General features: G+C 48.3%; 1 protein-coding gene across 1 annotated transcript; it reads right to left on the bottom strand.

Annotated features, from left to right (window-relative positions):
* Positions 1–8,152: 8,152 nt before the first annotated feature.
* On the bottom strand, positions 8,153–10,926 carry LOC120972045 (uncharacterized). Its single transcript, XM_040397951.2, has 2 exons — positions 10,127–10,926; positions 8,153–8,339 (listed from the first exon to the last, which is right to left on the bottom strand). The coding sequence occupies exons 1-2, from the start codon at positions 10,924–10,926 to the stop codon at positions 8,153–8,155; spliced, it is 987 nt and encodes a 328-aa protein (XP_040253885.2).
* Positions 10,927–24,595: the final 13,669 nt, after the last annotated feature.

Here is a 24,595-nt window from a genome sequence, read left to right as displayed (position 1 = left end):
AGTGTAACATTAACATGCATCTTGCTGCCATTTCGTGGATGTTAACATTGCAAAAAAAAAAAAACCTGGAAAAATAGCTGCAGAACAGGGAAGAGCAAAAGACCTCATGTGAGTTCACCTTTTGTAGTCCATATGCACTTACATAATCAACAGATATAGTTTTTTTTTGAAACGATAACCAACAGATATAGTGACCTGTTGAAACATTAATATTCCTTGTCAAAAGCTCCAAAGCGAAGAAAATTGACAGTCGATTGTGAGGTCTATATGGAATCACATAACTCCCATAAACAAAGAAAGGCAGATTAAAACATCAGTCTGGGAGATTCGAAAAACGAACCCTTGAGTCGTATCCACACCATATGGTACACAACTTCTCTCACGTAAGGTGAGGCTTGTGCATACATACTAAAAGTGAAGAATATCTACACTTCATCATGGGAACGTGTCTGCTTGTGTACAAAATAATAAAGAACCAATCGAATCCTACACAATGATAAATGCCTGTTTATTATTCTTATAAAACATGATTTTACTTACTGGATAATTACACGAGAAAACATGGAATAAGTACAGCTAGCTCTATAATTGTAAATGAAATAAGTTCAGTTCTGTATGTACTGGAAAAATTATACAGATTTATCTGTCTTTTAATGCGGGTTTTACGGATAAAAGGACAACACTTCTACAATCAATCAAAAGTTAGATGACTGCATACACGCCCCATACTACAGACTGTCCTGTCTAGTTTGCAGTTTGCACATCAAGATAGACCTAATCATGCATGGCATGGAACTAACAAAAGCTAGCAGCAGATAACACTAAGTTACAAAACCGTTACTTCCAAACTTCGCCCTCGTTCATTACAGACTTACAGTCACACACCAATTTCATTTCAAGATGAGCTTCCACATTGCAGCCTGATCGAATAATAAATTCTACAGAGGGAAGAAGGAGGCAAAGGGAATCGTGCGTGCTTACACGTGAACTGCAACTTGCGTGACTGGATCTCGATGACGCCCTACCCCATGGCCACCACGAAGAAGTTCAGATGCTGGTGATGGTCCAATTCAAGGCCATGTATCTCTGGACGTCCCTCTCAGGCTCCGGCAGCCGCCGGTACAAGAACCCGGTCAACATCTCGGAGGCCCCCATGGAAAGAGCCGCGGCAGTCCTCCTCGACGGTTGCGAAAGAGGATGCCGGGACATCGCCTCCGCTGCTGCTCCGAGACGGAATCATGATGCGGTGATGGAGATGGCCGCCGCAGCCGTGCTCTCCATGCCTGCTTCCCATATGCCATATGGCCACACCGAGAGAAGATGGCGGGGGGCGGAGCAGAGGGATGGGGTGGGAAGGAGTTGAGGTAGGGACCGTCGGGGAGAAGGATCTTTTTATAGTCATCTACAGCGGTGGGCGGTGGCACCGGATTCGATGGGAGCCCTCGAGAAGAGATGAGAGGATCAAGAGAGCACGGGACACGCACATAGAACGGAGAGGAAGAAGGAACCGAGCGAAATATCTCCACCAAGACGCCGCTGCCCATCGGCACCCAAAGCTCTAGCAGCCTGTTTGGTAAACACTTAGGCAGAGGAATGGAAGTTTGCACAAGGGTGTTTATGAAGGAATTAGTCATGAGAAGTAGATTTTTACTCCTATTCCCTTGTTGGTATATGATGAGAATTAGCGTGGGATAAAACTCTGCTCACGAATTAACAGGGTACCCCCTGGGAAGAAATAGGTGGGAATTGGCTTCCTCAACTCCCATTCCCCTTCCTACTTAAACTCCCATTCCCTCTAATCAAACAGTGGACTTTTAATCTCCTCACCTCTCAACTCTCATTCCCCATCTTGAATTCCCCCGAACCAAACACGCTGTAGGTGCACACGCGGGGATGGAGGGCACGTTAAGAAAATTTCGAGCGGCAATCTACAGCGACCATGTAACTGTACATGGTAATTTCCCAATTTATTACACGTGCCGCTAACCAGATAACCAATAAGTCATTTTCACACAAGTGGGTAAACCTGGACGCAAAATCCTCCCCAGATATAGAGGCTTGGTTATATTGCAAGTGTAGATAAAAACAGAAGGAAATTAGATTATTCGGAATGAGTTAACATGGGATTGTGCAAAAGAATCCTCCTTAATAATCCAAAAGGTTTTGTTGGGGCAGAAGCAATAACACACAACTAATCTCTATAAATAAATACCCGATTGTGATCAGAACGTTACTCCTCTTTACCCCTGTTAATCAATCGGCTATAAATAGATACTCCCTTTGGTTCAAGTCTCTAAAATGTTTTATATTTGTTTACAGAGGGAGTATTGGCAAGGCCTTGTCTAAACCTACGCCCACACTGCTGAAATTCTTTCAGCTATTTTCCCTTTATTGGATACTTCAATGAGTTGTGTCTGGCTGGCCCAACATCATGCCTAGATAGTATATGAATACCGGAATAGTCCGCAGGTGTGGGATCCGAGCTCCCCCCTCCTCCTGCGATGCTCCACCAAGCATCCGGGAGGCCAACCCTAGCGCCGCCGCCCACTCTCCCCTCCCTCGAAGCCGCCAGGGGGCGTGAGCGGGCGAAGCCTGGTCGTCGCAGGTGGCGGCGAGGCCCTCATGCACAGGGGGATCGGCGCGGGCCGGGTCTCTCGGGCCGGGACGCGGTGCTCATTGCCTGGCGCGGCGGCGCTCCGGCGTGGGCTAGCGACGGTGGCGTGGAGGCGGCGTTACAGGCGGCAAGGCGGTGGCGCAGGCCGGCGAGTGGTGTCTGCGGCGGCTGCTCCCAGGCAGCGCCTCGGCGCCGCCTCTGGCGCTGCGGGTCGAGTTCGCTCGGGTCGCGGGCGGCCACTCTCTCGTGGCTCTCTAGTGGGGGTGGGGCGGGGGGGGGGGGGCAGCGCCGCAGCGGTAGAGGTGGGCGTCCCCGGCCAGTCGGGCCCTTTGTGGCGGGACGGCGATGCTCGGCACGGGAAGACCCCCTGCTGACCTCCCTTGGGCGTGGCGGTGGATGATCTAGTTCCCCTTTACCTTCTTCGGCATCCTGCAGCGCCCGGTGCGCTCCGGATTGTCCAGACCTGTGGCTTCGTGGGAGAAAGTGGTTTCAGGGGGAGGGGGGATGCTGGCTGGTGGACGGGGCCCTTCCGTGTGCCCCTTCGCCTATCTTGGCTTGGGTTGCTCCGTCAACTCCCCCTTCCCACGGACCGGCATATGGTCGTTGTCCTTCTCGTGGCAAGGTGTCCACTAGCGGCTCCAGAGTCGCCTCGGGCTTTGACGATCATTACTAACGGGTGGCTTACAAAGCTGACTCCAGAGTCACCACCCGTTAGTAATGATCGTCAAAGTATAGTTGTAACAATATTTATTAAATATAAGTAGAACAATTGAGTGGAGAACATTATCCAATGCATGGTTGAATGTTACGATGGGTCCGCATGCATAATTGCACGTTTAGGTGGGTCTTATCCCATTCATAATTCTATTGTGAGATGACATGCCTGCATGTTGAAATAAATAAGTTAGTGGGGAGCATAAGACAAAAAAATCATCTTACGTTGAAGTTAAACTGCAACTTAGCTTCTTGGTAATAAAACGAATAACAAGCCTATCAAGGAGGGGACGATCGATGCGCCGCGGCAGGAAGGAAGACGTTGGGATGAACTCAGGACGCCGTCGAGGTCGTGGCATCATGGAGTTGAGCGGTGCCGTGAGGACCGGAGATAATCCATACAGATAAGTGAACCAGTATGTGGTGCCTCACACCAAAGAACTAATGTGATTTCACCAAGCGCGTGCTCGGTAACTACTTCCATAATAACCTCTATCTTACCATTATATAGGATATGGCTACATCATTTTGTTAGAACCTTATGCACAGACAATCAAATAGGAATTGCAAGTTTGGTAGTTTGGATACAGGAAGTAGCAAGTTTGGTAGTTTGGATACAGGAAGTGGCATCGCCTGAGTGGTTCCGTCGGTCAGTGCTGCCCACCCATCCGGTCATGTCGCGCGACATCAATGCTAGCCGTACGTGCACGTGGGTTGGATGGAAAGCACGAGAGAGGCGGGAGGGTTTTTTCGGTGGGCCAGGGTTGTCGGACGCTTGCGTGAGAGCGGTCCGAAGCTCCCCCCCCCCCCCCCCCCCCCCCCCCCCCCCTAGCCAAAAAATGTCTACCGGACTGCCAAACGGACAGATATAGGGCCACGTTGGATCGCAAAACATGTCCGGACCGCACGGTCAAGACGGTTGCAGGCGGTTTGAGGGTCGGTGTTGAAGATGCCCTTAGGCCTTCTCACAAAAGACAGACAGACACACACAACACACATACAAATTATTCTCTGTTAAAAATATCCATGAATCATATGTCTCATACGACTTGGCACATTACACGTCAAACGGATAACTTAATTATACAGTCTCGTTCGATATGGTTAAATCACATAGTAGTTATAAATTATATACATCTAATGGTCAAAATATGACAGTTTCATCTGTTCTGTTGTCCAGACACCTTCACCGCGGACGGGCCAAAAATATGGGAATAACATGTGTCTAAACTGTCAACTCGGGAATGGCAGTGATAACAAGTATACAACTGGCTTGCCTGCAGGTCCACGAGTTGTGTTAAATATCAAGGAAACAATTGTGGTATGGACCAACAATTTCAATCTTGTGCTCTCCCAAAGTCAAACGCTAGAACCATTTCTGGTACAAAAGTGCAGGTGTGGTGTCATTGTTGCGTATCGGCGGAGAGCTCCCTCGTGGACGTTGTCGACCTTTGATGCATCAGGGCTATGGACTTGTATAGAGAGGAACATAGAGAGACGTCGTGAGTGCAGGTGGGATTGTGCGTCACACGAAGGTATCGTGAGTGGAGGCTAATAGGTTGCTAGGTTTCATATGCTGGGAGAAGAGAATGTTGTTGGTGGTTGATAGAGTGGACATCTAGTAGGCTCAAAGGCACCATTGACGTGGTTATACGTTATACTAATGAACATCACTGGTGAGGACTGACATGCCACACTATTTGTGTCCGTTGGTGACACAATGTCATCACCGATACGTCGCAATTTCAAACCCCCTATGACGACCTTCCCATTCAAATCTGAGTCAGCTTTGACGATGATTACTAACGGGTGGCTTGCAAACTGTTAGCGGTAACGGTACTACTTACGGTTTGACATAGATCTGCCAGTGGCAACGCATATGTTGTGACGTGTTTTGTGCTATGGCTCATAGCTTTGTGAGGCCTGTCTGGCTCACCCAACTTTATAACCCCATAATAGCTGCAGATTGGACCTTCCTCATGTATGTTCTACCAATTTCCTCCCTTGCAACCCCTCTGGGGTTTGCCCAAGTCTTTCTCCATATAATTCGTTCGGTTGCTGCTGTGTTACTCCTGGGTGGGCTAGACATCAAGAAAATTGCAACAACATCCTGATCATCCATGTCGAATTGTTGATAGATCGTAAATATCTCATATATTACACTTCTGATGCAAAAAAATATCCCTGGGAATATGGTGAAACACATATGCAACATGAGGCAAGAGGCTTTCGTGTCACTACATTGTGTTTGATGAGATTGAAGAAAGCATTTATTATCTGGCTCTAGATTTAAAAGGCGAGCAAATACTACTTCTGTTTTAAGTGGTTTTCCAATCTAAAAGCTAAAGCTCTTTTATTACTCTAGCTCTAACAAATGTTTTGACTGGAATTTTTTATCAGTCATTCTTCCAAACGAAATACCATATATGTGTTGGTCTATATAAACGATGGTTGTGAATATACTTGTGTGGTAACATAATAAAAATGAATTTTTTGTTTCCAAACATCTCAACATTTATCAGAAATAACAAATCTTGCTTACCTTAGAAACTATACCCTTCGTAAAGTTTTATAAGAGCGGTAAAGATTTTCAGACACACCCGACAAAACTGAAAAAGGACATTTCTACCCACATCTTCTTCCAGGCGATTGGGGAGGTGTTTGAATATTGAACTTTGAGGTGATCTCGCCGCGCGCCTCCCCTCGCCTCTCCACGCCTTCGTACATGATATCTCTGTGCAAGCACCTCGCCTCCCCTCACCCTCGTCCAGCAGCGCCCAGCAGCACCTCTCTCCTGCCGCGCCCAGAAGCTCCTCGCCACGCCCAGCACTTCCAGGCGGCTCCCAGCTCGCGCCCAGCACCTCCTTCCCGCGCTCCTGCTCGTGCCCAAAACCTCCTGGTTGCGCTCGTCGCCGCGCCCAGCCAACAAGTCAGAAGTGGCATGACATCAGGAGGAGGAAGAGGAGCGGCAATATATCAGGAGGAGGAGGAGGAGCAGCACTATAAACGAGAATTAGTTTGAGGGAAGACGCCTCTCAAGGGGCGATCGGCTCATATATTTATAACAAGATTACAAGTCTTCGAGACCAAGAAAGGAACCTATACGCGTATATGTACATCCGTATGCAAACGGGAATACGCAGTGTTAGCTATACAAAGTCATACTTTAACATCCCCCCGCAGTTTGTGGGTCGGTCGAACGCATAAACTGTACCGAAAGTCCTCGAAGAGGTGTGACGGCAAACCCTTCGTCATGATATCGGCAAACTGCTGTGAAGACGGCATATGAAGAACCCGAATCTGACCGAGAGACACCTTCTCATGAACGAAGTGGATGTCGATCTTGATGTGCTTCGTGCGGCGATGCTGGACCGGGTTACAAGCCATGTAAACAGCACTGACGTTATCACAGAAGACAACGGTCGCTGACGGAAGGGGACGATGAAGCTCAAGAAGAAGCTGGCGAAGCCAACAGCACTCGGCCACGGCATGCGCCACCGCTCGGCACTCCGCCTCGGCACTGGAGCGAGACACTGTGGCCTGGCGTTTGGAGGACCAAGACACCAGGTTGTCGCCGAGATAGACACAGTACCTAGATGTTGAGCGGCGTGTGTCGGGGCAGCCGGCCCAATCCGCATCGGAGTAGGCAGTGAGCGAGGTGGCCGGCGTGGAGTGGAGCTGAAGACCGAGGTCGAGGGTGCCACGAACGTAGCGGAGGATCCGCTTGACGAGGTTGAGATGGGGCTCCCGAGGGGCGTGCATGTAGAGGCACGCCTGCTGGACGGCATGAGCAATGTCGGGACGGGTAAGCGTCAGGTACTGAAGTGCCCCGGCAAAGCTCCGGTACTCAGTAGCATCGGAGACGAGTGGTCCCTCATCGGCAGAGAGCTTGCAACGTGTGTCGATGGGCGTCACACACGGGTTGCAGTCCATCATACCGGCGCGCTGAAGAAGGTCGATGGCGTACTGGCGCTGCGAGAGAAGCATCCCCGAAGTAGAGCGGGAAACCGAGATCCCGAGGAAGTAGGACAAGTCCCCGAGATCGGTCATGGAGAACTCACGGTGGAGCTGGTCGGTGATGTGTTGGAGAAGCCCGGCGCTGGAGGCGGTGAGGATGATGTCGTCAACGTAGAGGAGCAGGTAGGCCATCTCTGTACCGCGCCGAAGCACGAAGAGAGACACGTCACTCTGAGACGCCACGAACCCAAGGCGATGAGCATGATGAGCGAACCGCTGGTACCATGCGCGGGCGCCTGCTTAAGTCCATAGAGGGACTTGTGAAGCAGGCAGACGTGCTGGGGGCGCGTAGGGTCGATGAAGCCAGGTGGTTGCTCACAATGAACCACCTCATCAAGATCACCATGAAGGAAGGCGTTCTTGACATCCAGCTGATGAACCGGCCAGGCGTGGGAGACGGCAATGCTGAGTACAACGCGGATCGTAGCCGGTTTGACAACAGGACTAAAAGTCTCGTCGTAGTCAATACCAGGCTGCTGAGAGAATCCACGTACGACCCACCTAGCCTTGTACCGAGCAAGACCGCCATCAGCGCCAAACTTGTGCTTGAAGATCCACTTGCCGGAAACAACATTAGGGCCAACCGGGCGAGGAACCAGAGACCAAGTGCGGTTCTGAATGATGGCGCCGTACTCCTCGGACATGGCGGCACGCCAAAGAGGGTCCTGAAGAGCGGAGCGATAGGTTTCGGGAATGGGAGAGATGTGGGAGTGTTCGGCCGAGAGATTAAGTTTGTCAATCGGCTGGACGATGCCACGCTTGGCGCGTGTGAGCATGGGGTGGGTGTTGGTGGCGGGAGCGGTGCTGCTACGAGAGCGACGAGGAGGTGGAGGGGGTGGCGGCGGTGGTGGTGAAGGAGAAGGGGACCGGCTGGGAGACGCGGGTGGAGTCGGCGCAGGTGAGGCGGGTGCGTCGTGGATGGGCATCGGCGACGCGGAGGCAGTGCCATGCATAGAGGGCTGGGCCGATGAGGCCGGCGCGATGCTGGGCTGACCTGCCAAGGGTGTTATGACCGCGGGAGCCGGGTGCGTGGCGGCCAGGTCGAGGAGGAAGTCGAGGTCATCCGGAGAAGAATCAGTGCGATTCGTGGCGAAGGGAAAAGTGTGTTCGTCAAAGATGACGTGGCGAGAGATGATGACACGGCGGGTGGATAAGTCGAGGCATCGATAGCCGCGATGTGAGGTGGGGTAGCCGAGGAACACACACGCGGTGGAGCGCGGAGCGAGTTTGTGAGGTGCCGTGGCGGATTGATTTGGGTAGCACAAACACCCGAAGACACGAAGGTCGGAGAAGGAGGGTTTTTGTTGGTAGAGAAGGGTATATGGGATAAGGAAGTGCAAAGCTTGGCTGGGGCGGCGATTTAGTAAGAAGGTGGCGACAGCGAGAGCCTCGGCCCAGTAGGGAGGAGGCATGTAAGCTTGGAAGAGGAGGGTGCGAGTGATATCGTTAAGTGTGCGAAGAGCACGCTCAGCCTTGCCGTTTTGAGGAGAAGTGTACGGGCAAGACATACGTAGGTGAATGCCATGGCTGGCAAGGAACGCAACAAAGGTGGAGTTAACAAACTCAGTGCCATTGTCGGTTTGGAAGGACACGACCGGGAGATTGAATTGTGTGCGTGCGTATGCTACAAAGTTAACGAGGATATCACATGTGTCGGATTTCCGACGGAGTGGGAAGGTCCACATAAAATGCGAAAAATCATCAACAATAACCAAGTAATATTTGAAGCCAGAGTTACTAGCAACAGGTGATGTCCACAAATCACAATGAAGCAATTGGAACGGAACGACACAAACTGTGGATGATCTAGAGAACGGTAGACGCATGTGCTTGCCAAGTTGGCATGCATGACACACTTGAGTGCTTTTATTACATGGAATAGCAAATTCTGAAGATAAATGTGACATAGAGTCACGACCCGGATGTCCTAAGCGACGATGCCAGAGCTCCGATGCGGTGGTGGTGGCGACGAGTCCAAACGGCGAGGTGGTGGGGTTGGTGTTGGCGAAGAACTCGTAGAGTGGACCGGGGCTACTGCAGCGAATAATCTCGCGCCGAGTGTGAAGATCCTTAATAGAAAAACCACACGGGTCATATTCAACAGAAACTGAATTATCAATGGTAAACTGACGAGTAGAAAGAAGGTTTTTGATGATATCTGGGACAACTAGAACATTGTTAAGATGGAAAGTGTGGCTAGGTGTGCGGAGAGTAACGTGGCCGGTGGCGGTGATGGGAAGTGGATCGCCATTGCCAACGGTGACACGAAGGGAAGGAGGAGGATGGGAGGGAGTGGAGAGTATACCAGGGTCGGAGACCATGTGCGAGGTTGCGCCGGAGTCCATGACCCATGCGCCCGGTGTGGAAGGGCCGGCGGTTGGAGGGCCGGCAGTGGCGTTTAGGGCGGCGACGAGGGCGGAGAAGTCCCATGCCGGGCCGGGAGTGTAGGGCACCGCGGGTGGGGGCGGGTTAGTGCCCCAGGCCTGGCCATGCAGCGGTGCCAGTTGGGTCGTGTAGGCGACCTGACCTGGGGGCACCCAGGTAGACTGACGGGGCGGCGGCGCTGGAGAGGCAGACCGCGGAGCCGGCCCGAGGAGACCAGCGCCCCCGGCAGGAGGAACCGGCGCGGCGTGAGGGCGCCAGGCGGGCTGCATCTGCTGGGTCTGGCCGGTGTACGGATTGAAGCAAATCCACGGGCCAGGTGCCGCGGGGGGGTGAGTGGTGTTGGAGTTGGCTGCACCCCCGCCGGCGTTCTTCTTCTTCTTCTTCTTCTTCTTCGACCAGCGGCCGCCGTGGCCGCCCGAGTTGCCGCGGCCGCCCGGGTTGCCGCCGGTGGAGGACCCGGCGGTATTGCCATAGAGAGCGACTTGAGACAAGAGGGAGCCACCAGGAGTAGCGTTGGCGAGCTGGTTCTCGCGCAAAAGGAGGATGGAGCGCGTCTGCAGGAAGGTGGGAGCCGGAACTTGCATCGTGACGAGGGTCGTGATGTCGGAGAAGCGCGGGTTCAGACCCCGAAGGCAGGTGAGGACCAAGGTCTGGTTAGTCACGGGCTGCCCCACGTCCGCCAGCGCGTCGGAGAGGGCCTTCAGGCGATGGCAGTAGGCGGTGATGGTGAGGTCGCCCTGGACGAGGGCCCGGAACTGTGCCTCGAGGTAGACGGCCCGGGTGAGCTGATTGTCGAGGAAGAGGTTCCGGATCAGCGCGTAGGCGTCATACGCGGTCTGATCTTGGGCCATGATGGTGTCCAGGATGTCGTCGCTGATGGAGCCGTAGAGCCACGAGCGGACGACGTAGTCCTGGCGCTGCCACTCGGTGGTGCGAGCGTCCGGCGGCGTGACGGAGGAGATGTGGTCCATGAGCTCGTACTTGCCGAGGAGGACGGTGATGAGCATGCGCCACTTGGCGTAGTTGGACTGCTGCAGGTCGAGGACGACGGGAACGTGCGTCTTGACGCTAGCCACGTGGACGGCCTGAGAGGCTGGCGACGTGAGGGCGGGCGATGCGGCGGCGGCGGTGGAATTGGTGAGGGCTCCGGAAGTCTGCGCCCCGAGCATGGACGACGAGGATGCGGAGGTGGACATGGCGGCGATCTGGGAGGGGAGGCGGAACCGCGGCGGCGCCTAGGGTTTGGGGCGGCGGCGGATGGGGTTGGAGCGGCGGAAGCTAGGGTTTTAGGAAAGGAGGGCTGATACCATATAAACGAGAATTGGTTTGAGGGAAGACGCCTCTCAAGGAGCGATCGGCTCATATATTTATAACAAGATTACAAGTCTTGGAGACCAAGAAAGGAACCTCTACGCGTATATGTACATCCCCATGCAAATGGGAATACGCGGTGTTAGCTATACAAAGTCATACTTTAACAAGCACATCAGCACAGCATCACGTGGTCTCCAGGCAGGTTCTCCTCGCCTCACACCTTGCGCAACAGCAGAATTTATAAATGAATACACAACAAATTTACTCATGAATTGATGGATCATGATGCTTGTATGTACAGTATTTAACCCATGAATCACGATGCCTGAATTAGTGTTGCAGTATGTAATGCATGAATCATAATGCTTTTATGCACGATGGATCACGATGCTTTTTTACATGAGTACTCCATGAAACGAGCCGATCCTGTCCTTGCGAAACATTTGTCTGCACAGTATCACTTGACTATAATCTTACAAACAAGTACTCCTGCATATGTAAAAAAACAAATCAATATGTTCTCACTCCTTGTAGACCAATCTTACAGACCAATCATATCATGAATCATGAACTATGCAGAGTAAATTTCTTCATGGAGTACAGAAAAAATTACTCCATGGAGTATAGAAGAATTTACTCCATGTTCTCATGCTGCAGTTACATAATATCATGAATTACAACATGGGGTACCTAACTGGAGTAATGTGATATTGCTCATGTAAAAACAAAATAGTGAGAAGTAATCTTACAAACAAGTAAAGAGTGAGAACTAAACATGGAGTATGTTGTCTGTAACTACTCCAGCATTTGTAAACATGGAGTATCATTTGTAATTTCTCATTTGTAAACAGTGAGATGTAAACATGGAGTAGTTACTCGTAACTACAACATTTGTAACTACAGAAGAATAGTAATTTGTCTGCACAGTATCACTTGTCTTGTCAAGAAACATCAGTGGGGAGGTGAATACCTTAAGTTAGATGCTTTCTTTAATCAAATTGGTATTTCCTGACATGTATCATGTTCCTATGCTCATCAGCATAATGGTTCAGGTGAATGCAAATATCGTCATATAGTTGAACTTGGTTTATCACTTCTCGTTCATCCATTCAGGCACCTAAAATTCTGGAATGAAGCTTTTCTTACTGTCATGTATCTCACAAGTAGACTTCCTAGTAATAAGGCCATTAATTTTCAAACACCTATGGAGCATCTTCTGCATGCCAAACTTGATTGTTCTTTTCACACATTTTTTGGTGTGCGGTGTGGCATAATCTGTGTCCTTATAATGAATTGAAGCTTTTGTTTCCTTCTCAACATTGTGTTTCTCTAATGTATGGTGGCCATCATATAGGGCACAAATGTCTCAATGTCACCACCGGTTGAGTTTATATCTCAAGAGATGTTTTTTTTATGAATCCATTTTCTCGCTTCAACTCTTCAACCTAATGCCAGTGCTCAACATGATATTCTTCTTCGACCACCAAACATGCTTAATCCTTTTGTTCCTTTGGATCATGGGAATAATGTGCATAATGATCATGTGTCAATTTCCAACACTAATGATATTCCCAAACCTTCTTAATCCTTTTACTCCTTTCGATCATGGGAATAATACGAAAAATGATCATGTGTCAAACAGTGCATTTGGAGGTGAATTTATGCAGGTAGAAACTGATACAGAGGATCCAGCAGCGGCTGACGAGGTGGTTTCACCCGGCAGTACCACTAGTAGAAAAAGGGCCATTTGTCCCGGTTCGTAAGGGCCATTTGTCCCGATTGTTGAACCGGGACTAAAGGGTCGTTACTAAAGCCCTAGGCCTTTAGTCCCGGTTCTTACACGAACCGGGAGAGATGGGCCTCCACGTGGCCGGTGCGGCGGGCCCAGGCAGGAGGCCCTTTGGTCCCGGTTGGTGGCACCAACCGGGACCAATAAGCGTCCACACGTCAGCAGCTGGCAGGAGCTGAGGTTTTTGTTTTTTTGAAAGGGGGTGGTTTAGGGGTTTTGGGGGGTTAATTTAGGTGTTTCATATATTGTGTTAGCTAGCTAATTAATAGAGAGAAGTGTCATTTCTTATCTCTATGCTTGGTCGACGCTATGTACTATACGTATAGAGAGGACTCGACACGCTAGCTAGTAAGCAAATGAAGAAAACAGAAGATTGTCATGAACATATGCATACAGAGAGAAGTGATATCGACCACCTCTCCTTCTCCGAGAGATTGGTTGAACAACAAGTTTTCGTATATCTATCCGACGCTACTGGCTACATATATACAATATAAGATCTCTTACAATATAATCTCCTAATTATATATGAACTCAGGGTCCACATGGTATTCTCCGTCTTTATCGATCACGTGGTCAAGAAAGAATGCCGCCAATTCCTCTTGAATTGCTCGCATACGATCTGGTGGTAGGAGTTCATCCCGCATCCGAAACATCTAATTTGAAGAAGGGGGTCAATACATATATATATGAATAAATTAATCTCAACACAAATGATGGTAATAGAATAAAATTGTGAATATTATTATTTACGCACTTCATATTGTTTGTCAGAGTAGCCCCGCTCACAGGTCGTGTGGCGGATGGACTCGCAAACATAGTATCCACAATAATTATTCCCGGCTTCCTGCCACAACCACTTTACAAGAAATAGAGGTCAATCAAACTGATAAGCAAGCATGCTATAAATGGTATTGATGAAACTAGCGCTTGAATCACTAGGAGATGCGCGGAACATGCTAATAGTACTTACTTTCGGGTGTCTAAATTGCAGCGTCTTCGGCAGTCCCGGAGCTTTTGAGGTGAATTTTGTCCAAACCCTGCCAGACAAAGAAAACAATTACTTGATATCAGGAAATGAACAAAGTTGCCGATATGGTGCGATAATGATCGATTTAACTTACTTCTCGACCATTTCAGTCATGTCCGCATACTCCTGGGGATCTTTTCGTCTCGAGTCTAAGACGGTTACTAGTCCCTGCTCAAGCTTAATCTCTAGGAGAATATAGTGGAACCTGCGCACGCATGCATAACTCATCTATTACATTACTATAACCTGGACTAATAAGGGAAACCGAATATGCACAAGACAGTAACACTCACTTGAATTTGTAAGGAAAGAGTATTATATCTTTGTTTTCATTTATTACCAACGATCGTAGCAAGTTGGCCTTGGTCTCTCTGGCCTTAAATTCAACCGTATATGCATCTATGAGATTTGCGTTAATGAACCCAATATCACCGATTTGTCTTTTCTTCAATTCGGCGATCTTTAATCTGCATAATAAGTGAGGATAATTATATATACATGCAATGAAAGAGCTTACCTATATATAGATACTTAATGACAGAAGTAGTACTTACAGAAAGTAGCAAGTGACCATTAATTTATTGAGGGCATGTTGATTGAAAAACTGGAAGAACTCCTCAAATGGAACATTCAACAGATCAATTCCAACGAGGTCATGCTCCTCTTTAACTCTCAGCGTCAAAATATTCACCCCCCAGACTCTCTGCAGGTTTTCATGTACCAATCATGGAATCTTCGCATCGTCGTTGTTAGAGATCTTTCATCTTTGACGAGAGGCTTCCCGTAATGGTATTTGTGTTCGTCCACCTCCAAGAAATCATAATGTACATTGTCGGGCAGGTAATCTCCAAGATTGGTATAACCGGGCACCATCCTCGGATCATTAGCGACGATATCGCTAGACACCTTGAGCGAGGGGCACGATTGGTTCGCTTGTTCGCCGAGCTGGGCAATTTTTTTCCCAGCTCATCGTTCTTTTAACCTTTGATCACTGATAGTACTTCCCGATCGCTCCGCTTCGATAAATGACCTTTCAATAATGCACTCATAGTTGCCTTTTGGCGGAGACTTTGGTGGTTTCTTCAGGGCAGCCAGAGTGCACTTCGCTTTCACCGGATCTATCTTCTCCTTCAGAGGTGGATGTTTCTTTGCTTTCACCTCTTCCAAGAAGTACCTCACTTTGGCTTGCACGATCTTCGTGGTTTCCTCCATGGTCCTCTCGTATGTTAACTTTTCTAGAGGCTTGAAGATGGACCGAATCTGTATTGCCTCCCGCCTCTGGCCGTACTGCTAGACGCCGGCCAAGTAGACGGAGCGGCTGCGGCTGTCTTCTTTTGTTGTTTACGAGGCGGAGGAGAAGGACTACGACGCGCCGAAGCAGCCGGAGCGGCGGCGGGTCTCTTCCGCCCTTGCTGGCGAGGCGGAGAAGGAGGAGGCTGCTGGCTGCTCGGGCACGCCGGCGCAGGCGGAGAAGGAGGCTGAGTGCCCTGATCACTTATCGGAGGAGGAGGCGGAGTGCCCTGACTCGCCGAAGGAGGAGGAGGAGGCGGAGGCGTCCAATTCGGAACGTTGATGAGCTCCTTCCGCCATAGGCATGGAGTCTTCAGAGAAGAACCCAGACGAGTCTCCCCTTCACCCGTAGGGTGGTCAAGCTCGAGGTCCCCAAATCCGTCCGTTATTTCATCCACCATCACCCTAGCATATCCTTCTGGAATCGGTCGGCAGTGATAGGTTGCGCCAGGTTCAGGAGGTGTAATAGAGCCAACAACCGCCTTGACTTTCAATTTCATCCATTGCATCATAAGGTGGCAATGTTGAGACTCCATGATAGCATCCACGGGGTAGCTAGCAGGAGCCGTGAAGACAGGCTCCAGCTGAAGCCGCTCGGTGGAAGCCACGCTGCTTCTCCACTGAGATGGCGGGGTAGCTTTGGGGGAAGCTTCGGCAGGTCGTTTGCTGCGATAGGCTTCTCGTTCCTCTATCGCTTGTACCCCTGCGTGCAGCGCCTGCAGTTGGGTATGCTCCACTTTCTTCCTCCTCTCCTGGCATTTGTAACCGCCCGCGTCCGGAAACGCAGCCTTTCACGCAATGGAGCCTGGCGTGCGTCGTGTCCATCCAGGGTGCTCAGGATCCCCGAGGGCCATTGTGAGCTCGTCGTTCTCTCTGTCTGGAACGAACGTCCCTTGCTGTGCTGCATCGATATACTCCTGAAGCCTCGTCCAAACGCACTTCCCTGGTACAGGGTCCAAGGTTCCACCAACCCCGAAGAACCAAGTCCGGCAACGGTCTGGCCAGTTCAATGTCTCTGGTTCGACCCCTTTATCAACCAGGTCATTCTCAGCCTTGGCCCACAACGGCCGGGCTTTAAGGTAGCCACCTGACCCCGTGCGATGGTGAAGCTTCTTCTTCGCAGCATTTTTCTTGTTTGTCGCTGACATCTTCATACTCTTGTCCGATGTCTTGTGGGCCACAAATGCGGGCCAGTGATCTCTGATCTTCTCATACCGGCCGATGAATTCTGGTGTCTTTTCTTTGTCGACAAACGATGTTTTCAGCTCATTCTTCCACCTCCTGAATAGTTCTGCCATCTTCTTAAGAGCATGAGACTTGATCAATTGCTCTTTAACTGGCTTCTCCGGATCCTCCTCTGGCGGTAGGGTGAAATTTGCCTTCAGCGCAGTCCAAAGATCATCTTTCTGCATATCGTCGACATTAGACACCTCAGGGTCTTCCTTCTTAGGCTTAAACCATTGGTGGATGCTGATCGGGATCTTGTCCCTAACAAGAACCCCGCACTGAGCAGCAAATGCTTCCTTTGTCCGAATGGGTTCAATCGGCATGCGATCGCGCGCGATTGCTGTGATCTCAAACCTTTCATCCGAGCGCAACTTTTTCTTCGAGCCTCGTCTCTTTACTGAAGTTGTGCTCGACCCGGAGGGCTAGAAAAAAGAAGAAAGACGAGAGTTATATGTGTACATACCAAAACAATGAATGCATCCACTACTAGGGAAAACCCTAGTAGTGGCGCGGGTTTAGTGCCCACTAGTAGCGCGCGCTGCCGTGCTACTAATAAGGCACTACAGCTATTACTTAGCAGTAGCGCTTGTGACACGCGCTACTGCTAAGACACATAGCGGCAGCACTTGTTCTCCCCCGCGCTGCTGCTAATCTAGCTAGTTGCAGTGTGCTTACTATCCATCACTACTAGTATTATCTTTTTTCAGTTTTTTTATTTTTAGTGTATATATACGCCGTTATACAAATTTTGGTACAATACCAATTATGAGGTATATATCATTATGTCCAGAACAGTGTGTCAAATGAAGGTGGATTAGGTTCAAGTGGAGGCAATATGTGGTGCATGTCAAAAGTATACTACTAATCCAAACTAGATCTAGTTTGGACTAGTAGTACTTTCGATGTGCATCACATGTTGCCTCCACTTGAATCTAATCCGCCAGCACAAGCTATTTAATCATCATCATAGTCATTACCACCAACATTATTTATTTAATCACCATAGTCATAGTGTAGCACATCATCATCTTCAAACTCATTCTAGCTAGCTAATCACCACCAACACTAGATGCGGTAGCTATCTAATCACCACTAACACTAGCTAATAATAATCATCATAGTCATTACCACCAACACTAGCTATTTAATCATCATAGTCATAGTGTAGCACATCATCATCTTCAAACTCATTTCTAGCTAGCTAATCACTCCTGCTGCTCTCTCTTAGGTAAAATAACATGAAACATGTGTAGCTCTCCTCCTTCATCAAGTTGGAGCATGCAGATGAACCTGTCTCCTAATCGTGGGCTGCGCTTCTGATTGCTGCCCCCTAGTACTTCTTTGCACTCCTCCATCACAAATTTGGTCCAGTCTTTCACTGTTAAGACTTCCTCGCTATTAGAAATCCTGAATGCACTAAAGTGCATTGTAGGATATCTTGGCCGTAAGCTAACAATACTCACGGTACCTTTAGTCTCGATCCCATGAGGCACAACATTCATCGGGAGTCCCTGTTCAAGAACATCGTATAGTAACATACTTAGCAATGAAGTTTAGCTTAAAAATAATGTATGCAAAAGATGCACTGAGGACAAATAGTAAAAATCTTACCATCTTTCCTAAAGAGATGTGAACGTAGTTCACTACGAACACTATTGGTCACACGTTTTCAGTACTAACATTTCTAAGTGCAGGAAGAAAATTTGTCTTGACAGTATCAAGATCCTCAAGCCATGAAACATAATGACTTAGCTCCTTGCAGTTTAGTTTAGCCCCGGGACAGTAGTAGGTCCAGTCTACCAAGCGCTGGACATGTTTCCTTGAACGGAGATAAGCTGACAATAGAAATTAGTTGTCAACTATATTTGAATAAACAATATCAAAGACATAAATATGGTTGAGAAACTCACATAATGGTATAACTGGAGGCGTCTGCACATCGACCCAGATGTCGGTATTACCTTCAATATCATCTTCCGGACGAATATCAAAGGTGATAACCATATCAGGCTCAAATGCATAAGTCTTGCATAGTGCTCGCCATGTTTTGCAACCAAAATAGGTGTAGTCGTCTGCGTTGTATAATCTTGCGTGGAAAATATAACCATGCTCGGTCTTCAAGTAAACTTTCTTTACCTCTGTAGTACGACTGAAACCTATCTGATCCAATACAAAACTCTTGCATGGCAGGGGATACGCTAGTAGAATAGTAAAAAAATTAAATTATAAGTTGAAGCAAATGAAGCAGATGTCATGCTTAATTACGAAAAAAGACTTGTCGTTGTGACTTACTGTATCCACTTCGAAGTTCTCGTCCAGCTCGATGCTGAAGCGCCTATCATCATCTAGGAAGATTCCGTCGCACATGCCGTGCTCGTCTTTGCAGTATTTGCAAATACCGAAATCCTTTTCGTTGTCAGACATTTCCTATGTTCATAGTTGAAACATTAATTGAAAATCAATCGCGCCTGAAATTTGCCGGAACGGAAATGAATCAACACTCCCGCAAAACATAGGCCACTCGGAGGTGTAACCTGCAAACACAAGATATACCTTTCAAAGTATCGTATAGGACTCAAATTAGCATGCATTCAATAAGCAAAAGTAAATCATCTCATGCGTCCGTACATCGTCGAATATTATCACTAATACATCCCGAATAGTATCATACATATAACATCACTAATACAACTAAAACCCTAGCGCACGACGGGTATCGGCGCGGGCGGTGGACACCCACAGAGAAGGAACCATCACAGGATCATAGCTCCAGTGAGATCCCTGGAGAACCTGCCAGGTATTGGAGAACCTGTGCTCCAACGCAAACAAGTAGCGACGGACGTGCGCGTCCTCCTCACTGACACGGTGACGCACCACCTCCGCGGGGTCCTCGAGCCTCTGGACCGTCACTGGCCCACGCGACCGCCACCAAAGAAGGTTCGGGTCAACGACAGGCTGGCTGCTCACCAACCTGCGCCCCCCGGTAGGTAGCGCCTCCCATGCAGTATCACCCCGGCAGAGCCCAGTCCCGGACATGGCCCATTTGGTGACGCAGGAGTCCTCCACCGACTCGACGACGAGGATGCGGGATAGGCATCGTCGACGTCGATGCAGAAAAATTGCTTTAACTAAAAAAATAACAACAAGTTCTTACTAACTAGTTCTATTAATTCAACTAGTTCTTACTAAAAATAAACTTACTATAAATAAAAATAAATTAGTACCTAATTAGTACCTAGTTCTTACTAACTAATTAGTACCTAGGAACTAGTGCCCTAATTACCATCTAATTTGATGAACCTAGGGGTGGAAAGTGGTAGCGGATATTCCAATTATCCAACTTAAAAGTGAAATAAGTGGTCAAATTTTACTCGTTTTATTCTGCATTACACTAGTGTTTATTCATCATCTAAGAAAACATCATCTAATTAAGAAAACATCCCAGCCGTATCTGTATCCGATTCATTTCCACCCATAGATGAACCCTAACTAATTTGATGCAACTAAAATTTGAAGAACCCTATCTAGGCAGAGGTAGGGAAGGGGGAGGAGCAGGCGTGCTCACCTCGGGTGCCTGCGGCGAGAGAGGCGGCGTCCAGGTCGGGGTCGGGGGCGGCGTCGAGGCCGGGGTCGGGGGCGGCGTCCAATCCGGGGTCGGGGGCGGCGTCGAGGGTGTGCGGAGAGCGACGGGAGAGCGCGCGGCGGCCGACGGGCAACGGCGGCGGCGACATCGGAAGGAGTTTGATTTGGGGGAAGTGGCCGTGGGGAAGAAGGAACCGCGCGGTTAAGTCAGAAGTAGCAGTAGCGTGTTCCAGGAAGTGCGCTACTGCTAAGCTAGCTACAACGCGTTCCTCCATACGCGCTACTGCTATTCCTTTTTCTTTTATCCCTTTTTCATTTATTTTTCTTTACATTTTATTTTTTTCCTTTCACCTTTTTCTATTTCTTTCATTTTCATTTACTTTTCTATTTGCTTTCCATTTAAGTTTATTTCCTTTAGCAGTAGCACCTTTCATCGTAAACGCGCTGCTACAAAGCAAGTAGTGGTAGCGTGGTTCTACGTGCATCGCTACTACTATGTGTAGCCTAGCGGCTAAGCCGTGGGAATTTTAGTAGTAGCGCTTTTATCTTATGGCGCGCTACTGCTACAATTGTATCTGCAGCGCGGTTTACACTAGCGCGCTACTGCTAATTTGCACCAGCGTGCTATTTTAACACGCGCTGCTGCTAAAGTTCTGTGTATAAGGTTTTCCCTAGTAGTGATCAATTAGCTAGTCAGCACAGGCTTAACTAATATATATATACCTGGTCGGACTCGGTTCGGTCACCGGAGCCGTCATCACGGTCTCCTTCTTGCACCGGCTTTGGGTCACCGGAGCCATCATAATCATGTCCTTCCTCCTCCATTGTTCGATCATCGTAGTCGGCTTCTTCACCCTGTCCTTCCAGACCATCGGTGTCGTTGAGAAATGACAAGACGACATCAGTTCCGGCTGCGATTATGTCCCCCAACACCGCTTCTGTTGCTTCGTCTCGGGGGTGCTCCATAGTTTCTGCAAATATTTACAACATGACAATTATTATTCAAACATGACAGATGGATATATTAGTGGCAAACATAGACGTCCGGTGTCGTTGGGAAACGACAACGACGCTCTTTCTTCTAGGGTTTGGGTGGCCTTGATAGTTGGTCGGGCGAGCGGACCGCCTCTCTCTCTTATGCGTGTCCGACGTCCCCCTCATGTGGAAGTTATCAGGGAGGGCCGGGGTAGATCGACAATGACGACGCTATTTTCCTAGGGTTTGGGTGGCCTCGATAGTTGGTCGGGCAAGCGGACCGCCTCTCTCTCATCCTTGTCCGACGTCCCCTCCTCATGTCGAAGTTATCGGGGAGGGGGTAAATTTTACAAAGTTTTCATACAATCAAACAACTCTATATATATCATCATCATCTATCATCACAATCAGAGAACTCTATATAGCATCATCATATCATCTACAGAAAAATTCTAAAGAAAAAAAAATCTAAATGTCACAATATCAATATTTTCTATATACATACATCAATCCATATACGTACACATACATACATATATATATGAACAAAAAAATACTAATTCTATGAACATAAAAAGGTCTATGAACAAAAAAAAACATCACATCAATATTTTCATCCATCCATATATACATACATAGACCTTTTTATGTTCATAGAATTAGTATTTTTTTGTTCATATATAGTCATTACCACCAACACTATATATATATATACATCTACATTATATATGAACAAAAAATACATAAAATTTACTAATAAAAAAAGACAACGGGCCGGGGCGGCGGCAGCTCACAGCGTGGGTGGCGACGGCGACGACGACGGCGGTGGCGGGGCAGGGGCGCGGGCTCGGGAGCAGCGACGACGACTGCGGGGGCGGGGCAGGGCGCGTGCTCGGGGGCGGTGATGACGGCAGTGGCGGGGAAGGGGTGCGGGCTCGGTGACGGCGACGACGACGGCGGTGGAGGGGCAGGGGCGCGGGCTCGGGGCCGGTGACGTCGACAGTGACGGCGGGGCCGAGCAGGGGCGTGGGCTCGGCGACGGCGCGACAGAGGGGCCGGGGCACGAGCGCGGGCTCGGCGACGGGGACGGAGGGGGCGGGGCAGGGGCGGGGCAGCGACGGTGTCGGGGTAGCCTGGCGGCGTCGATGTGCTCGGCGTCGTCGGGGCAAACTGCAGATGAACTCTGAAAAAATTACTAAGTGTTTGCTTATATAGCGAAGCCATTGGTCCCTGTTCGTGGCACCAACCGGGACCAATGCCCCCTTTAGTCCCGGTTGGTGCCACCAACCGGGACCAAAGGTCTCTTTTCAGCAGCCGAAAGGGTGGGAAGCGGCGACCTTTGGTCCCAGTTGGTGGCACCAACCGGGACTAAAGGGGGTAATTGGTACCGGTTCCTGGCACCAACCGGGACCAATGCCAACCTTTAGTCCCGGTTGGTTCCACCAACCGGGACCAAAGGCCTGCGCCTGCCAAAGCCGTGGTGCGGTGGGATGTTTAGTCCCACCTCGCTAGCGGAGGAGCTGCCGCACCTGTTTATAAGCGCCGCCCTGCCATCTCTCTCGAACTCCTCTGAATGGCAGGCCTTTGGGCCTAATCTCACATTGCGATGCCTGTTGGCCTTGAGGGCCTTCTGCAGGCCTGAATCCTGGCCCAACTAGCTGGGTTCCTAGTCATATTCAGGCCGTGGTGGCCCAGTAGGTGTCATTTTTTATTTTTTCCCAGTTTTTTGTTTTCTTTTTTACTGTTGCTATTTTTATTTTTTTTTAAAGTTTTCTTATTTTATTTTATTTGAAAGGTTTATTATATTTTATTTTGTTTATACTTATTTATTAAAGTTTATTTTGTTTCTATTTATTTATTTTATTTTATTTCTACTTATTCATTAAAGTTTATTTTGTTTCTACTTATTTATATTATTTTATTTTTGCTTATAATGTTTTGAATAGAAAATACTTTGATAATTTTAGTTTCAATAATACTAGAGGTTTATAAAAGCTTTTTAGTTGATTCCTTTAGTACCGGTTCTAAAAGCAACGTGAGCATTGTGCCTCTCTTTTTGTGTGTTCAAAATGCGCCATTCGAAGCCACATCAGCAATTTTCAACCCTTTTTTGCTTCATTTGTTATTTTTCATGCATTTACTGATTTTTGTGAGCTATAAGACCCTGAAATTGAAAAGCATTTCAAATGAACTCTGAAAAGGTTGAAAGTTGGCATGGTATCATCATTTCACTCACATAGCATGTGCAAGAAAGTAGAGAGGGTTACGGCAAAAACTGGATGCACTTCGTGTACAAAACCGACAGTCTCTTTCGAAGTATCAGGGTTTCATCCGGAAACTCGTCTGTTACAAGGGGATTACATTTTTTTAACTTATTTGAACTCCAGACTTTTTCTGTGTTCAAAATGCACCATTCAAAGCCACATCATCAATTTTCAACCCTTTCAGACTTCATTGTTTATTTTTCATGCATTTACTGATTATTTTGAGCTATAAGACCCTGAAATTGAAAAGCATTTCAAATGAACTCTGAAAAGGTTGAAAGTTGGAATGGTATCATCATTTCATCCACATAGCATGTGCAAGAAAGTTGAGAGGGTTACAGCAAAAACTGGATGCACTTCGTGTACAAAACGGACAATCTCTTTCGAAGTATCAGGGTTTAATACGGAAACTCGTCTGTTACAAAGGGATTTCATTTTTTTTAACTTATTTGAACTCCTGACTTTTTGTGTGTTCAAAATGCACCATTGAAAGCCACATCATCAATTTTTAATCCTTTCTGACTTCATTTGTTATTTTTCATACATTTACTGATTATTTTGAGCTATAAGACCCTGAAATTGAAAAGCATTTCAAAATGAACTCTGAAAAGGTTGAAAGTTGGCATGGTATCATCATTTCACCCACATAGCATGTGCAAGAAAGTAGAGAGTGTTACGGCAAAAACTGGATGCACTTCGTGTACAAAATGGACAATCTCTTTCGAAGTATCAGGGTTTGATACGTCCATTTTGCATCATGCTTTTATATTGATATTTATTGCATTATGGGTTGTTATTACACATTATGTTACAATACTTATGGCTATTCTCTCTTGTTTTACAAGGTTTATCATGAAGAGGGAGAATGCCGACAGCTGGGATTCTGGGCTGGAAAAGGAGCAAATATTGGAAACCTATTCTGCGCAGCTCCAAAAGTCCTGAAACTCCACGGAAGTCATTTTTGGAATTATTAGGAATTATTGAGCGAAGAATATACCAGAGGGGGCCCACACCCTGGCCAGGAGGGTGGGGGCGCGCCCCCCTACTGGGCGCGTCCCCCTGTCTCCGGGGCCCCCTGGTGGCCCTCCGATGCCCATCTTCTGCTATATGAAGGCTTTTATCCTGGAAAAAATCATAAGCAAGCTTACGGGAAGAAACTCCACCGCCACGAGGCGGAACCTGGGCGGAACCAATCTAGGGCTCCAGTGGAGCTGTTCTACTGGGGAAACTTCCCTCCGGGAGGGGGAAATCATCACCAACGTCATCACCAACGATCCTCTGATCGGGAGGGGGTCAATCTCCATCAACATCTTCACCAGCACCATCTCCTCTCAAAACCCTAGTTCATCTCTTGTATCCAATCTTGTATCAAAACCACAAATTGGTACTTGTGG

This window comes from Aegilops tauschii, chromosome 5 (assembly GCF_002575655.3).
Source record: "Aegilops tauschii subsp. strangulata cultivar AL8/78 chromosome 5, Aet v6.0, whole genome shotgun sequence".
Classification (NCBI taxonomy): Eukaryota; Viridiplantae; Streptophyta; class Magnoliopsida; order Poales; family Poaceae; genus Aegilops; species Aegilops tauschii.
The sequence above is the reverse complement of the archived record's forward strand: the minus strand, read 5'-3'. Positions and strand labels throughout refer to the sequence as shown.